The sequence below is a fragment of the Symphodus melops genome (genome assembly GCF_947650265.1).
Source record: "Symphodus melops genome assembly, chromosome: 5".
NCBI lineage: Eukaryota > Metazoa > Chordata > Actinopteri > Labriformes > Labridae > Symphodus > Symphodus melops.
Genome location: NC_136695.1, coordinates 23,605,689 through 23,623,310, shown reverse-complemented (window position 1 = coordinate 23,623,310; position 17,622 = coordinate 23,605,689). Strand labels below are relative to the sequence as shown.

Below are 17,622 nucleotides of genomic sequence, written 5' to 3'. Positions count from 1 at the left end.
TCCGCTGTCAACATTAGAAAAGCTATGGACCTCCAGTTGACCAATCACAACTCCGCTTTCAAAATCAGAAAAGCTATTCGGACTTCAGCAAACAAATACAAGGCACAGGTTAAATTCTTGTTATTTTATAAAAAAAAAAATATATTTACAAAATGTATTAACAATGAAATAAACACAAAGATACCTCAAAGATACTTTAAGGAGTGTGCAAGGTAAAGGCGATCTCTTTACACTGTCAAGCTTTACAGTATAAAGCACACTGGGACAACATTTTAGAAGAGTTTCGGTGTCAAAAGCATTGGCAGGGTAGATACAGATGTTGCTGCATGTTGTCTATTTTGTTTATTCTCTTAGTTTACTTTATTTCAACTATTTCTCTTCTTCTAAAATTAGGGCTGAAATACTTTTAAAAATGACTGATATCAGTGAGCTCAGACCCATGTCCATCATTTACTGACACATCAGTGCATAATAGCAGTATAGTCTTTTTGTGAAGCATTGATTGCATGCATTTGCACATTCTACATTCTGCTTATATGAATGTGGAAAGAACAGACTGGTGTCTCCAGCAGCCTTAAGTTCACTCGTTTGTTTCCCCGTCACTACTGCCCAAATAAGCAGCTGGATGAGAGAGAGGGGTTTGCAAGCCCTCTACCAAGCGATCAAATCCACGGAAGGAGGGACAACACTGATGACTGTCTTTTGTGACAGAGTTGAGGAAAGGAAGGCCAGCTATCAGGGATACGTGCAGTGGTGCATTCAGGTCATGTCTTTTACTGATCTGTCGTCCCATTGGCTGAACCCTCTTCACAATGTCCTCTTTGGAAATGAAGTCTCTGTTGGTTAACTCTGTGGAGGTAGTTGCTAGTTGCACTGGACAGTAACTTTGAGCTAAAAGTATGAATATGCAATTGTAGATGGAGTCTTTGGAGAGTGGGAGTTGCTATGATGAGAATTGTGTGGTGTATTCAATGGCGAACATCCTCGACTGTGGTTTGGAGATGGGGTCCCTAAAAGAGAGATAAAAGGTAAAAATGAGTAAATAAAATTTTTCGAGACTTTGTGTAAATGTTTGTAAATGTTGTGGGACTTTTTGTACCTGTTTCTGTTAGGTGGCTCCCATGTGGTGAGTTAGGGATAGAGTGTTGATCTTGAACTCTAATCTGGTTGGAGCCTCTCCCTCGTAACACATCTGATATCTGCAAAAGAATAAAATGTCTTTATTAATCTCTTTATGAGTCATCTAAAGTGAATGGAGTCTTTGTAGAAATTGCTGCCTCTTTAATGACCTCTAGAGGGCAGGATAGACACATTTACATACGCTGGCTCTAACCATTTCTTAATACTGGTCTGCACTTCAATTGTTTACTCTTGTTCACATGTGACAGAAGTAGCAAATGAATTGGATTTTTCATCATCATTTTTCAAAATGGGACAAAATTGAGAAAATTTTCACAGTCACTTTGCTCATTTGCTCAGGCTCACTTTCTTGTTCTTGGCCACCATCACAGGGGTGTCGTTATGGTAGTTCTTAAGGCTGCTGTCAGCTCCGCTCTTCAGCAGCAGTCGCACAGTGTCCACCTGACCTCGGCCACAGGCGCCATGCAGAGCCGTGTTCCCGCTGTATGACTGGCTGTTGACATCACAACCTCTCTGTAACAGGAGAAAAAAAGATTGACACACATGTGATTGATAGAAGAAGCAGAGGCAGTTAAGCATTGAAAGTGAAAAAGGCATTAATCCATTAAAAAAAAAAAGTTCACCCAGTTATGGTAAAGAAATGAAAACAGAAAGAAAAGACAGTAGGAAAGATGTAATATGTGTTCAAAACTTGTGCTAAATTCTGATTATAAACTAAACTTAAAGTATGTTGCTTCAATTCCTTGAAGGTCTTATCTGTTATCTAGGAAGAAAAGCAAACTCAGAATGCCTTGTGAGCTGGAAAATGAAAACCAGACTTATCAAAGAGAGCTGAGTCACAACCACCCCCCTCCTTCTCACTGCCAAAACACCATCATTACCTCAATGAGGAAGTGGACCATATCTGCATTACCGCTCTCCACTGCGTGCATGACAGGGCTCTGGCCACTTTTAATGTCCTGATTAGCAAGAAAGAAGAAAAAGGCACAATGGGAAAAGTCAGAAAATGCAAAGATTGTACATTTAAAAAACCGTGACATTGTGAAACATAGTCATTGCTGCAAAATGACTGACCATAGCATTGATGTCAGCTCCTGCATCCAGCAGCATTCTTGTCAAATCCTTATTGCCACGAAGTACAGCCAAATGGAGAGGGCTTAACCCTGGGAACATAGAAGGTGCAGAACCAGTGTGTTACAGCAAGAAATGTAGGAAGAGACTTTGAAACATACGGTATTCACAAAACCAAGGAAATTAATTCAGAACTCCTGCAGGAAACACAAAGACATTATAAATCACTTATTTAGTTTACAAAAAGTATTAAAGGATGATATTTGAACAGTACAGCATCATTTAATGAATATTTAGAAGAGAAAAATTATCAAATAATAAATGCATTTTCTTTGTTTAAGATGTCCACGTTTGCACATCTTGGTACAATAATTTTCTAGGTTGGTAAATGTGAACATGTGTCAATATGTATTGTATTCTCAACACTATAAAGTAAAAATACAATTTTAAAATGTTCAAAGAGATGAGATTGTGTCTATAAGCATGTATCTATATCTGTTATTTTTTTCCTTTTTTGGGGGGGGTCTTCGTTAGCTAGACTTGTTACTTTCACACTAAATATGCCTCCTGTGCAGTGACATCACAGGTGCTCTGTGGAGATGAGGCGAAGTGACACCAAACCAGACCACAGAGGAAGGAGGTGTCTTCTTCTCTTCCTGCCAAAACATCCAAAACTTTTATCTGAGCAAAGGTCATCATTCTTTATACCCCCACCCCCCCCAAATACAAATATAGAACAAACCCCAGTAAATTAGTGATTGTTGTTATGTGACCTATAAATTGTGTCCTAATTACATGTGTGCAATACTTGCAAAGTTAGATGTCATTTTGATTCCATTACAATTGATAAAAAAAAGTCATCTCTCAACAGTGACTTTTTCTTAATTTCCAATTAGCTGCAAAAAAAAATGTTTCCAAATGTATCCACGACTCTCAGTGTTAGGATGACTTTGCATGTTTTCATTAAAGAACATCAGGGAAGTTACTGAGGGGGAAATGGTCACAAGCAATCACAAGGCCTTGTCAGAGTTAACAACCTAATAAAAAGAGGTCATGAGTCATCCTAGACCTTTTTTTGTCAAAGACATCTTGCGGATAATATAAACCCAAGAGTACACCATATTTTACCCTCAAAGTTTCTGATATCCAGGCATGTGGAGGACAATGAGCGAGATAGCACAGCAGACAGACAGTCTCGTTGGTTGTATTCGCAGCAGAGGTGGAGAGCTGTTTGGCCGTTACGATCCAAGGCGGCAGGGTCGGCCCCTGAACTTAACAGAGCCTCCACCATGTTTGCCTGCTGGGTTATCACGGCCAGATGAAGGGGCGTCTAAGAGGGAGGATGAAAGCAAAGATGACAGTTAAGACGAACCAGTTTATTCAAGTCCAAAACCACAAAGGGTGATATTCAGTGTCAAAATAGTTTTCATTTTTCACACTGCAGCATACACAAGGTTGCATTTAGTGAGTGTGAACCCCCCACTAATGCTTGACAATGCTACCATTCTCTGCTGTTCTCACTGACATTATTCCATTTAAAAAATAAATAAAGACAGAGGTCTTGTCCTGTAAGATGACATTATTTCTAAATATGTATCCGTCTTATTGACTGACCACTTTGACAACATGTTATTATCAAATAGTGGAAATCCCAGATCCTGATCACCACTAAATCTATCAATTTGGTCCAATTCCCTTTTGGCTTTTCTTCCATCAAAGAAATAGTTCACGTTTGAAAAAGATGCGCTTATTTGCTTTCTTGCGAGTGAAATAGGAATGTTTGTTTTCACTCATGTCTGTTGGCTTAAGACTTTGCATGGACTTTGAAACTGTTGTGGTGTTTTCATATTCACCATGCAGACCCGAAAAGGATTAAGCAAAATAAGCACAGTTCCCAACAAGCCAAACTTTAAATGTCATCAAGGAACACCAGACAGGAAATGATTAAAGGTATATAATAAAATCTTAAAAACCCTAAATTCCTTTTATTGAGTTTGAAGGAAGAGCGCTATAATTTAAGAGTAAATGCCTCCAATCATGTCCAACCTGTTCTACATGTTAAAGGTCAGATACACAATAAAACAATGGCAGTAAGGGAGGGCTGACAGGAACTCTGTCTGGCAAGATTGTTTTTATAGCACATCATAAGACCATGACACGCCGTCACAGGTATTAGGTGTCAGTTCCCATGTAAAACAAACACATTATACACACGTGCACTTACATAATGCACAAGATACATAAATGTCATAAATCTAATCAAAGTGTTTGTAATGGAGGAGACCTTTGTACCATGTAACAAACACTGCATGTAAACACTGACAACGGAGAAAAGTCCAGCATGAGTCTGTTTGATTTATTCAAAATGAGGACAAACCTGTTTGGACACACAAACAGTCTGTGTGTGCAGGAAAAACAAAAATTACACACAGTAAACCAGGTGCTTTCCTGGAAGTGCTAAATAAACTTGAGCAATCTAGGATGTTCTGGGTGAGGTAAGCATGTATCATCCTGTTGATAATTATGTCAACTGTGGCCAGGGAGAACACTGAAAACCTGTTGTTAAAAAAATGATGCTTTAGTTCAGTAATAAAGGAAGTCTTTTAATCTGGATTTTTAGTTTTTAGTTTAAAATACACAATAAAAGCAGCAATCAGGAACAGGTGGTTGGTCCAAGTTTCAATTTCGCCTTGATAGTGCTGTGCTTTGCGTGTGTGTGTGTGTGTGTGTATGTGTGTGTATAGAGGTTTGTTCCAGTAAAAGACCATTGAAAAAAGTAGTCTAGCAGTGGGAGAGCGTTGTTGTGGAATTCCACAAATGTGTCAATGCCTGTGTTCCTCCCTTTCGCTCCTGTTTCCCTGAATCCTGTGACTCACACACTTGCAGATAAAGCAACACATAATTACACAAGCACAAACACACACACACACTTCTGAGAGATGAACTTCCTATAATTAGCGTTCATTTTTTAACAAAAGCGCCTTTTTTTCACTACACAGGAAAAATGAAACCTATGAACGTCCAATCGTTTTGTACTGAATAAATGACGTCCACATAAAGGCCTTTTAAGGATCCAAAATGGACCACTCAGAGTTGGCAGAGTCAAGCGGTGGGTTCCTGTAAAAGATTTAAGAGTGACTAAAACAAAAAAATCCAGCGCTGATAAGAGGAAGGGAGTAAGGGGGAAGCGGTTGAGAGACAGAGGAATGAGGAAGAAACGGAAGCGGCAGAGGGGAGTCCGGAGGAAAGACGGGATAGCAAGGGAAAGTCCCTTCTCTTTCCCCTGGGTCTGTCCTCACACACTTGCATTCCTGCAAAATGAGCAGATCAACACGAGGGAGGTGAAAAGATGAGCAAGGAGGTTTAAGGGTAAGAAGAACAGCCCCGGGCCGTAGGCAGTGCCAAACACAAAGAGAGATGGAAGGCAACACTATAGGAAAGATTGCTCTTCTGTGGTGAACAATGCAGAGTTAAGCTCATCCTGTTGCACAAATCAAGATCACACGCTCTCACGTCAAAGTTGTTGACAGTTAAACTGATAGCATCAGTCCCCTCATCAGTTATGCAAAGGAACCAAAAAGTCTCCTAAGATATATGCAGCAAGAGATATGAAAACAGAGACAGAAGTGAGAAAACGCGATAGAGACAGTGAGAAAGAGAGAGAGAGAGAGAGAGAGAGAGAGAGAGAGAGAGAGAGAGAGAGAGAGCGACGAGCAGGAAGGGAAAGTCCCTGTAAACTACCCTTTTAAACCTCAGCATAGGTATGTTGAGAAACAGCCTAAAGCAAAGGGAGGGGGGAGGGGGGGTGGTCATGTGACTTCTCGGAAGAAGAATATTAAGCACACACAATCACACAGACATCTCAGTCCTGTGAACAAAAAATGAATCAAAAGCATGACTATTGCATGCATAAGATGTAAAAAACTGATTTCTACAGAGAACATTTACAAATATGTTTTAAAGAAGCTGTTATTGGCTTGAATTAGTACAGGGTGAATTCTGAATTGTACCTGCTGCACATTTATTTCAGTTGCTGATTTTAACTTATACATGTGTGCCCACCATCTCCCCCCCCCCAACCCACCCACACACACACACACACACACTACACAATACACTTCACACTACACAGCAGGCATAAGCAGCTACTGAAGTGTGTGCATGTGCAGCCGCACTGACAGCAAGACCAGTGTGGGAGTATCAAACACATGTTTCTCTACCATCACCATAGTTCAGGCCCTGTCACTTGCACTTTTGTTCATTTATGGTACCGATAGTAACACTCTGTCAAAAAGTTCCAAATGTAAAACCACAGAAACTCAGGATTTGTCATCAATATTGGAAAACCTGTTTTCAAGTTTTCTGTGTCTATGGGAAGTTGGTCAATGCCAGAAAGAGCGTTCAGGTCTTTCTGACAAACTTCGTATTTAAAAGAATCAAAAGTTCCCTACCCTCTGTTTAATTAGTTTCTTCTTCATGACTATTCTACGCTAACAAAAACCGCACTATATGGTAAGCAAATGACTGTAAATGGACCTGTGCCAGAAAATCTCCCTTTGTTGTGTATAACTGCATCTGGCATGATATATCTGAGTGTGTGAAAAAGCAGTCTGTGTATGTGTCGCGTGCATGCATCTTCACACACAGGATATCACTAAACCTTTGCTGTGAAGCCTCAGCGATGAGGAAAGACAACAAGCGATGATAGCGCGAGCGTTATTTCTGGTAAGTAAGCCCTTGGTGTCCTGTGTGGTGTGAAACCCCAGACTTGAGAACTGCAGGGCTCAGGTGCTTTTTTCTGCTGAAGGATGAAAGACAAAAAGCTGGCAGGATGCACAGCAGGAGGGCAAGGAGCTGGAGACAACAGAGTGGAAAACAACATGGAAGTGCATGACTAAAGGCTAGTTGTTGGGACAGCCCTGGATTGGGTAACACTCAAAGATACGTTCATGTATTCTAGTACAGTTTACTGCATTTTGTCTTTTTTTTTGGAAGAAGGAAGTTCAAGAATGATCATCATAAAAGTTCAGAGGGTCCAGTAATCCATTCATACTGTATTTATAATAAACAGAAAAAGATTCCCTGGAGAAAAAGTGTCAGTCAAACTCTTTAGATAGAAGAAATAAAATACATTTTTGCAATTTATGGCACGTCATCTGCTGGGTCATGTGCTTTAGAGTTAACGGCCATGCCATGAGACACCAGTTCAGGGTTCATCAGAGTTCATCAGAGTCACATTCTTCTCTGCTTTATCATCGCTGCTCTCTCTCGTGAGTGACTGAACATCTCTTCCTCTTTGGGCACTTAGCTAAACTTAAATCAAAGTGTACAAATGAAAGAGAATGTTAGAATACACATTTTGTCCTTCCCAGCATTTGCACAGCTTTAGCTTGTGGCAAGTACAGGTGGAGAAACAGGAAGGGTGAATTCCACTGCATTACCATCAGCCACCGTGACTGTAAGAGTGTGAGATAACGCAGCACAAGGCGAGGAGGAAACCAAGGCACTTCCTCTTTCATTCTTTTCCATGTTACTGTTATCAGAAGGGTGAAGCAGGGGAATGTGTTTTACATGTTGTGGTTGGCGGGGCATAAGTCCCCTCATTGAATTCTATTCTCCGTTTGTCTCTGATTGACCAACGCTGAGGAATTCATAAATCCTTCACTTGATTTTACTGGTCACCACAATGAGTGAAAGACAAGTTTAGCTCCACATGACAATCTAAGAAAATGAAACCATTTCACCAATTAAAAGCACAGATATGTGACTTGTGTATTCAAAGTGTGTTTGGTTTACCTGCCACAGGTTGTTGTAGATATCTAGGCCTCTCCGAGCCAGCAGCAGCAGTTGGATCAACTGGCAGACGATAGCTTGCTCCCCCTGCACAACAGCTATATGGAGAGCTCTGTAAAGATAAAAGAAGAGTACGTCACTAGCAGTAATCTCTGGGCCTGAAAACACTGACGTTGTGTGTGTGTGTGTGTGTGTGTGTGTGTATAAATATATTGACTATAATATAGTGAAATGGATATTTTGACTTTGTTTGTAGAGTCATTGTTTGTTTCATTTGTTTGATCTAATATTGTAAATATTCAAAGTGGGTGACTTCTGATGCTTTGTAAACTCTCATCTGACACCATGGAGTGAGAAGCAAATGTGAGCTAGCCCCGATCCGTTGTTTGCTCCAGTCTTTTACATGCATTTAACTTCAATTCGATCTGAACTGTTGGTGTGCTCGATGACTCTGATCCTGAAGGTCATATTGTGATCCTTCTAGATAATTTCTTAACAGAAACTGTATCTGAAGTTTATTTCTTAATTAACTCACCCATGTGAATTATAAGACATACCGGTGTATTTTATAATGAATGAGGGCCTTATCACTTTTTAGCAACATATGGGTGCTGCCATATGTTTGCTAGGCCTTTGTTTCATGCACTTGATGGTTTCTGATCTGATGCTGAGACAGTAAAAAGGCCCAATATAAGGTTTCCAAACATTTGTCTGCAAACCAATTACCAATATCCTGGTGACCAGTGTCAACATCATTATGTACATAACGTAATGATGACTTGACATTGAAGAAGATGTGATTCATGACTGAGGGCGTATTTGTTCCAAACATATGCTTGTGAACTATTCATCCTAGTGCACAACACATCACTCTGCTATGGTTGCAATAAATGCACTTTTTTGGTATAGCATAACGACTGTATAACAGACAAATGCAATTAATGAGCAGCTCTCTAGCCTTCAATGAGTTTCTTGTGATCTGAAGCTGAGATATCTATTTGATCACCAGATGTAAATGATCCAAGTGAGTGTCAGTTGTACCAAGCTTCACAGATGTAGAGGCATGACTCACACCGCCTTTATCACACCCTTATCAAGAGTAAAGGGGAAACCACTATCTGAGGTTTGTACCTGAAGTGAAAGAACAAACGCAGGCCAAAGTTTAGGACAGGGAAAAGCAGAAAGGGGGGGGGGGGGGGGTGCAGCTATTTTTTTATTTTTCACATTTTTTCATTTCATTCTGTCAGTATCCGTGGCTTCCAGTAAGAGCCAGGCGTCTTTTTATGTCACTTCCTGTTGTCAGTAACAATGGCAGTGTTCTTTATCTTGCTGTGTTTGCTGTGAAATCCAGCCATGAAGCTGTATGGTTTCAAAGGGGCTTTCTGTAGTTGCACTGAGCCAGGTTCATCCAAAGAAGAAGTTGTTTGTAGACAAAGAGTACAGCCCTGAGACAGGAAACTGGGACATTTTTTTAAGAAGTTAAGAGTTAACTTCGAACGAATTTGAGGTTTGAAGATAATTTGTACAATGACAAAGAACTTGCAACACTTCCTTTGAGATATGTGTCCCACTGACAAGGAGTCATTAATAACTGTAATTTCCTCTTAAAAATATAGATTTAGGACCTCCTTGAGCAAAGATAAACTCTCTGACGTAAAGTCCAACTATTGCACATGAAAACAACTTTCCTGCACATTTAATTAAAACTGGTGTGTGCTTTTACTGAATGGTTATTTGAATGTCTTTGTATGTATGTATGTATGGAGCATATCCACCTATCTAGTATTAGTATTATCTAGTATATATTAGTATTAGTATTTAATCAACTCTCATCATGCAATTTATCTATTAAACATATTTAACAGTTCACAAACAAAACACTTAATCCCTCCTTCCTCTTTAACATTAAAACCACATTAATAAACTGTACATGTATACATGACGAAACTTTTTTTTTCCTTTTGCAAATTGCATTTACAAACATATCCAACTCTGACTAAAACGTTTGCACACATTTTATTTGCAAGAGCAGGTTAGAACTGCGGCTGCAAAAGAAAACCTGATGGCCTACTCCCAGCATGAAAAAAAGCAGAAGTGTCCATTGGGACAGATTTAGTGCAGTGGGTCTTTCCTCAGCTGGCCACTGTTACTGTAACTGAACAAATCTGTATCAGCATCTCTTTATTCACTGTACGAGCTATTAGCTTCCCATGTAAAGCCCCTGCAGAGCTCTTACAATAGCTCATACAGAACTGGAGGGGCCAATCATGCTTCTACTGTCCAACACATTTGCTGGCTGTTCAGATGTGGCTTGGTTAGGAAATGTAAACTGTGAATCCTGGTAGCGTTTAAATTCTTGTATGCAGAACATTCAATGCAGCAAATGCTGTAGTTGTTTCAAACTGAAAGTAAAACATTTGAACTCATCTCTTTTAAACACTACACTTACCTACTAAATCAGCAATAAAACGTTGTATTGTTCCACTGAGACATTGTCTCTGTTTTATACTATTTTCATTCGATATCCATCTCTCTCCTTTCTGTTAAGATGAAACAAAACTGTTTCTTGTTCCTGGAAGTGGGGCAGACCACAGCCCCAGATAACCCCAAGCACAGCGTACTGACGCAGACAGAATCCCGCACTCGCCACAATTACACAGAGAGATCTAATGTAAGTGTGTACATGTGTTTGACAGAGCGAGAGAAGAGATGAGTGTGATATCTTATCTCGTATGGAGAGTGAGAGCTTAAAACCTGATATATCCTGTGGTCTGAGGACCAGCTGAGAAACATAGTGATGGGACTGTGTGTTAGAAGAATGAACAAGAGAGGCAGACACACATCAAATTCCAGTTATCATGAAATGACAGCTAACTACCTATGCGACTGTGCGCTTTGCTTATCAAATAAAAAAAATGTGGTAAAGCAAAACCTAAGCCGACACAGATGCTAACAAATATAATTCAAATCACAGCAAATATCCAATGTCATCATAAGCAATGGCCCATGTTCATTATCTAATGAACCCCCCCCCCCCCCCCCCCCCCCCCCCCCGGCAACCCACCAAATGTGTGTGGATTTCAGTAACCCAGTGCAACAGTCCCACTAGCGACTTTGGCTAGCTGATTTATTTATTTTTCGTAGTCATCTAAAAGGGCATCTGAAATAATGAACTAACTGTAATGTGACACTACAACACTACAACTCCCATTAGAAATACAACCACGGCACTCTAGTTCCTGTGGAGAACATAGTGGAGACGTATTTCTTTATCAGCTTTTCCACTGTCTCTGCTCTCCTGGTTTTGTTACGCTGTTTCCTGAGACATATGAAAAGGAGGAGGACGTCGTAGAGGTTACACAGTCTTGATTTGGATGTGTGCAGTGTTGTTTAAAACGTTAAAGGGCTCATGCATGTCATTAGTCAACTTTAATCGTATAGAACGTAATTTCCCTCAACACAAATGTGGCTAGTAATTATGCATTGTAAAGCCGCACGGGCCACAGGAAGAATGCCATCGATAACACAGCCAAGCGTATATACACATAACTTTGAGCATGTTTTTGCTTCAATACAACACATCTACACATACTGTATATACCAGTAAAAAAAACAACAACAGGCCACTTTTATTCATTCAGCCATTAAATTTTCCTTACAAGTAATTCTGCATCTTGACTGTTACCAAGTGACACACACACTTTCTTGTACTCTTGGTATTGTTTTCTCTAGCAGACCATTTACTATGTTTTCTCTACATATATAGGTATGATAGCATTTTACATGCAACCAGTGAAATAAGAGCGGCAAAGATGAAGTGAAAAGGACTAGTGGAGAGGATCCTGTCGCGCTCCATGAACGGATGATATAGTCTTCAACGCAGCAACTGTGGGTTCGAATCCGACCTCTGCCCTTTGCTGCATGTCATTCCCTACTCTCTCCACCGAGCATTTCCTGTATCTAATCTCCTATCTTATAAAGGGCAAAAAAAAAGAAGAGAGATTTCAAAAAGTCCCAGTGCTGTTGTGAATTTGTTTTGTCAAATCAACTAAGTCTGAACTAACTGTTGTGTTAGCAGCATGTAATTGCTTAACACTCTTAAATACAGTTCTGTAGTCATGTGCTCATGTCGAGCATCAAAGGGCAACTGTGCTGCACTTTAAGTCTTTTTTTTTGCAATGCGCGTTTCTTTTCAGAAACAATAGTTTCAGTGTGAACATGGAGTTGAAGTGCACATCCTCTGACTAGAAGCGTATAGAAATTCATGAGCTGTAAGAGCATCCAAAGATCTGTATATAACCTATATAAATGACGGTGTTGGTAAGCCAGTCACACAACACAGAAACGAAGACAGAGAAAAAAAGATCAAGCTGAAAGAGAAAAGGCGATAAATGAGGAAGTGAGGAGCGGATGTTTGGGTTTTTCGAGCCCATTCATTTAAAAACACTGAGAAGAAAAGAGAGAGAGAGACACCTGAGAAAAACCACAATCAATGTTTAAAAAATGAGCACTCACTGGTTTTCCCGAAACTAAGGGGCTCAAAAGCGATGAGAACAGAAGACAAACGCCCTAATTGACGTAAGAGGAACACGCCATCACACACATTATGCACACGAAACACACACACACTTGCGTACGTACAGACTGTGTGTAAGGACGGGGTGGGCTATGAATGTTTCTCTTTCTTCTTCCTTTCTGCAGAATTCAGACAAAGAATTTATCAACCGCAACACAAAGTAGGTTGTACACGAGCCAGCCAATAGCTCAACTGCATTACAATGGGATACGTGTTTATGCTACGGCTGTGGTGCATTATCTCAATGCTATTAAACTAATGTAAATATTAGATTTTCATTTTGCCTCTGTGCCTGCTCTGTGTGTTTATAAATTAATACAATTAAAACAGGTTAAAGGTTACAAACCATTACAGACTGTATATCTGTGAAGTATTTGGTGAAGTTATCTTTTTTATGCTTCCTATCTTGAGAGATACCACAGACAGCATTGGTCTCAATTCAAAGACTCTATTCCTTGACAAAAAACTCATCTCAGAAATCAGAAATCTCTGAAGCAGATTATTAGATATTTGACAGTAAGCAGCTGGGACTTGTCACGGGACTTACGGCTAAATGTTGGTCATCACGGGTTTTGGTTCGAATGGATGCAAATGATGCTGATACTTTTTGAAACCTCAGCATCAAAGCACCCATTAATTCTTGGATGTGCTTTGTTTTTTAGTCACATGACTATGCGAGAAAGAGAGAGAGGGAGTATTTGTGTAAGTGTGTGTGTGTGTGTGTGTGTGTGTGTGTGTGTGTGTGTGTGTCTTGTGTTCTTCTATCTGTTTGACGTTTCAGTTTGTGTGTGTGTGGGTGTTAAACCTTTAGACAAAGTAAAGAAGCCATGCGTTAAAAGTTTAATATTTGCATTCATGTGATCTAAAGAAATGTCTTTTGTACCCAACGCCATGAGGGCCTGGTTAGCTTCAATTAGTTGGTGCACATAATTCAAACAAACACAGTACATGTGCAGAGTCTAAAGCGCTTTTCCAGGTTAGTGTGTTAAATCAAAGTCTCCACTTTCTCCACACAGTGAATCATTCCTGATCTAAAATAAAGCAGATCCCCTTGTAGGAAGTGAAAGCACAGTAAAGAATCTGGTGTTGACACTAGAGGGGCACTGACTGTACCTGCACAATATGCAGAACCAGGTGAGTCACAGAAATCATAACAAATAAACTGAGATGATGCAGACATCTCTCAAACCACATCCAGGTTGTGCAATGCTAACAGTTGTGTTACTGAGGTCAAACTGTCACTGGTTAAGACTGGTGTTGTTTGGGTCCATCCACCTGAATCACTTGTGTCTACTTGGTTGTCATGCAACGACTTTAGTTTCACTTTTAACGGCAAAAGTGAGAATAATTAACAAAGTGTCAATCTGTAATGTGCCGATCACAATCAATCATTTTCAAGTAGGACTTATGGGTGGGACTTTGCCATGAAAGGCCTTTAAAACAACAAATGAAATCTTAGGAGTAATTATTATGATCTAGTAGATTAATTTATGTGCTTCAGTTCCTTGGTCTTGGAAGTGTTGGCTGCCTCACCGTCACACTGTTAAAATATTCTGGGACTTTTAAATTTCAAAATGTTTATACTGCAGTGTTAGAGGCAGACATGAAGATCAAGGCCACATCAAGTTACATAAGGCAAGTGTGATAGTTAAAAAACTAAAGCTTATATGTTGTGTGGAACCTTTAGGGCCCTAACAGTCATATTTTAAATCATCTGAATGTTTAACTAATGATTGAGGTTGATATTTGTTTGAATCTGGTGTCTATTTCTTACTATTTGCACCAACATTTAGTTTCTATGGTAATAAAAACATTTTCCATGACTTCCTACCACCCATGAGGCCATCGAAGTACGTCAATGCATGTACTACATTATCTCCTCTTAAGTAAACATAACCCAAGAATAACAAAAATAATCACCAAGTTGTTCTACCTCCAAAGCATTTCACTTTTTTAAGGGTCAAACCTGTCATTTTGGGCATGTTTGCAACTGACATGCATGTGTATAAGTCATACTCATTGTCTGCAGTCGAGTCTGGAGCTAACTTTCTACATCTGCAGGTGAAGATATGAGATATCTTTGATTACTCTAATAATCCACTTAGTCTGCTGGAGCTCTCAGAAACACATATTTATGAAGTGAGGTGAGATTTGAGATCTGTGAGTTGTCTCCAACTGTCAACACAGCCGCCTGACTGTAGCGGGATAAAATGCAAAAGTTGCATGCATAATAACTTTACTGTAGGCATCAGTGACTTGTCCGTATGTGATGAATACACAGATATGCATGATTCCATTTTACACCAGGAAGAGACAACCTAACATCGTTTTAAAAGCATCAACATACGTGTCTCCATCTTCATCTTGACGTGTAGCCAGAGCGATACCAGACAGTAGATTTTCAGTTTGGCGGGCGACAGGGTAACTCGTCTCTGGGACACAGTAGGACACTGGGATGGGACCTGGCCATACATAGCACAGAAAGAGAGACCGTGAGAGATAAAGCTAAAGGAAGAAAACACGTAAGAATGATGGTAATACATAATTTATGAAACTCTAGCCAGGCACCAAAAAAAATCAATGAGGAAGTGTGCAGCTGTGCATGCATGAGTGTGCTTGGTTTTTAAATAAAAGTTTACCCATTAGCTGTAATGTTCAGTGTTACACACTGACTTCAAATAGCTGCAGAAGTGCTGACTGGACAATTTGCTGACTGATTCAGAAAAGCAAATTCATACTCCATACACCCCTAAACTTCCTTTAACTATTACACAAGTGTCACATATATTGGTCCAAACAGCATTACCATAGTGTGATAAATATAATAATAACATTGTGTCTCAATATTACGATGTCAAAAAGGATTTTGTCAATTAAACAATGTTGTTTCCAATAATATAGAGATTGAATTACATTTCAAGATCAGAAAATATTCATGTAATAGAGAATAAACGGGGTCAAGAAATGTTGTAAATCAACTCTTACCGTAATCAAATTGGTGCACAATTTGGCGAATAGAATATCTATCAGGACTCTGTCGTGCCTCCTCGATCCGTCTGGGAGTTATTGCACTGATCCTGTTTTCCTCCGAGATTCTTTCCAAAGGAAAGACATGGGATGTGAAGTCCGTCTGGACAGCTGGAGAGAATCGGTGCCCTCTATCTGCATTAGCCGGTGACTTGAGTTGGGTCTCCGGCTCGACGGGAATCGGGCGTTTCCTAAAGGGAAGCCTTCTGGAAGAATCGTCCGCTGGCCGCTTTCGCACAGCACCGTTTTCGGCACCCTGTGCGCCTCTGACTGCTGTACAGTGTACTGTCAGCAAACTGTCCGTCTCTGTGCACGACGGAGGAGCAGGTGAGCCGCTTGTCACCCGGGCGTCCCTGGTGCGACCTTTCCAGTCCGGACTCCTCGCCCCGGTGCTCCCACGCTCTCGGTAGGTGGTGCGCAGATCCAGCGGCGCCGCGGCAATCGACTGGTGGTCACTGTTCATAGTCATGATCCTCGGCATAAACGAGGGGCAAAGTGCGCTTGGATTAAAGGAGTTTCAGGTGTGTGACAACTTCTCGGCGTTCAAAGACACTCCATCCAAAGTGACCAACTGTGCGCAATCCCCATCCCCATCTAACCTAACTGGCAGCATAAATCATCACTTGGTTTACGTTTGTGTCCCTGGTGTATTTCAGATACGCGTCCAAGTTTAGACACAACGCAGTTCTATGATGAGATAAGAGCCAATAGAAGAGTAGATTGTGTGTGTGTATCCTAGCGCACCTAACTACAGGTACAGTTCAGAGTAGCGGCAGCGCTCATCTGCTCTTAATTTGGCGGTGCTTTCCCTTTAAAACCGAAACAAATTAGACCCAGCGAGAGAGCGAAAACACGGCTCTGAATTCACGTTAATTTTCTGCATTTCCTACTTAGACATATGTCTCATTTACATACAACTTCAAAACATCTGATTGTCAGCTGAATTTCTCAAGAAGTTTGAAGAGGAAAGACGGATCGATGCTTTTGTCGGTTGCGTAAAAATGTCAGATCTAGCCAACACACAGCGCGACATCTGGGCTTTCAATTCACGTTTTAAAAAAGCATCATCCCCAACTTGAATGAAGCTACAGTAGCCTACACAACAGCATGCATTTAGTGCCGTTGGTACTTTCTTTTTCTTACACATCACCCGGGTTGAAATGCCCGTCCTCGTCAACAGATTGAGCATGAAACTGCACAACTGATGCGATTTTCAAACTTGCAAAGCGAGTATTTTTACACAGCATAAAAAAAAATAGCCCAAGGTTCAGAATGAAGGGAACGAATCCTTTGCAGCTAAAGTTCTGTCGGATAAACATCATTCTGGTCCCTTTATGTAAAAGATATTTCTCTCCTGTCCCATGCACACACTGTCCCACTTCATTTCAAAACATTCAAAAACTAACACAAATGCTATGGCTTAAGAAGTTTAACTTGATTGTCAGGGTTCCTGTGGGTTGTAAATGATGTGAGGGATTTTTGTGTGTAACTTTGATCACATGTTGCTTTGGCTCAGGTCAGCTGACATGTTTTATTTACACGTTTAAAGATGTTCCACTTCTGCTGATCTCATTAGGGGAGCAGGCAATATTGCGTACATTAAAACTAACAGTACAAATCACATCGTTGTGTTATGCTGGACTGACAAACTCACTAAACTATTGTATGTTCATGTACATATACAAGAACAGTAAATAAATGAAAGGGACTTCAGTACTGTATAGTGCCTACTTGTAAACTGTTCAGCATCCTTGTGCTTGCAGGACGCAGATTTTGCAAGATGCTGTATCATATACACTCAGTCAGATCATTGGTGGGGGGTTTTATTTGTTGGTTTTGCTTTTATTTGATATGCAGTGAATAGAGTACAACAGTGTGAGAAAGAGATGGAGAGAGTGGGGATTGACATGCCGAAAAGGAATTGAACTTGAACGACGGGTCAGCAGGCTGCATCTCTCTTTAGAATAGCAGTGAGGAGATTAAAGAACGGATCAGACGGGAGACACATTAAACCA

The 17,622-nt window shown here is 40.3% G+C and overlaps 1 protein-coding gene across 1 annotated transcript; it reads right to left on the bottom strand.

Moving 5' to 3' along the window:
* Positions 1 to 137: 137 nt before the first annotated feature.
* Positions 138 to 17,002, bottom strand: bcl3 (BCL3 transcription coactivator). Its single transcript, XM_079344547.1, has 9 exons — positions 15,566 to 17,002; positions 14,928 to 15,042; positions 8,008 to 8,116; positions 3,340 to 3,541; positions 2,215 to 2,303; positions 2,022 to 2,099; positions 1,486 to 1,653; positions 1,100 to 1,199; positions 138 to 1,010 (listed from the first exon to the last, which is right to left on the bottom strand). The coding sequence occupies exons 1-9, from the start codon at positions 16,086 to 16,088 to the stop codon at positions 892 to 894; spliced, it is 1,503 nt and encodes a 500-aa protein (XP_079200673.1). The 5' UTR covers positions 16,089 to 17,002; the 3' UTR covers positions 138 to 891.
* Positions 17,003 to 17,622: the final 620 nt, after the last annotated feature.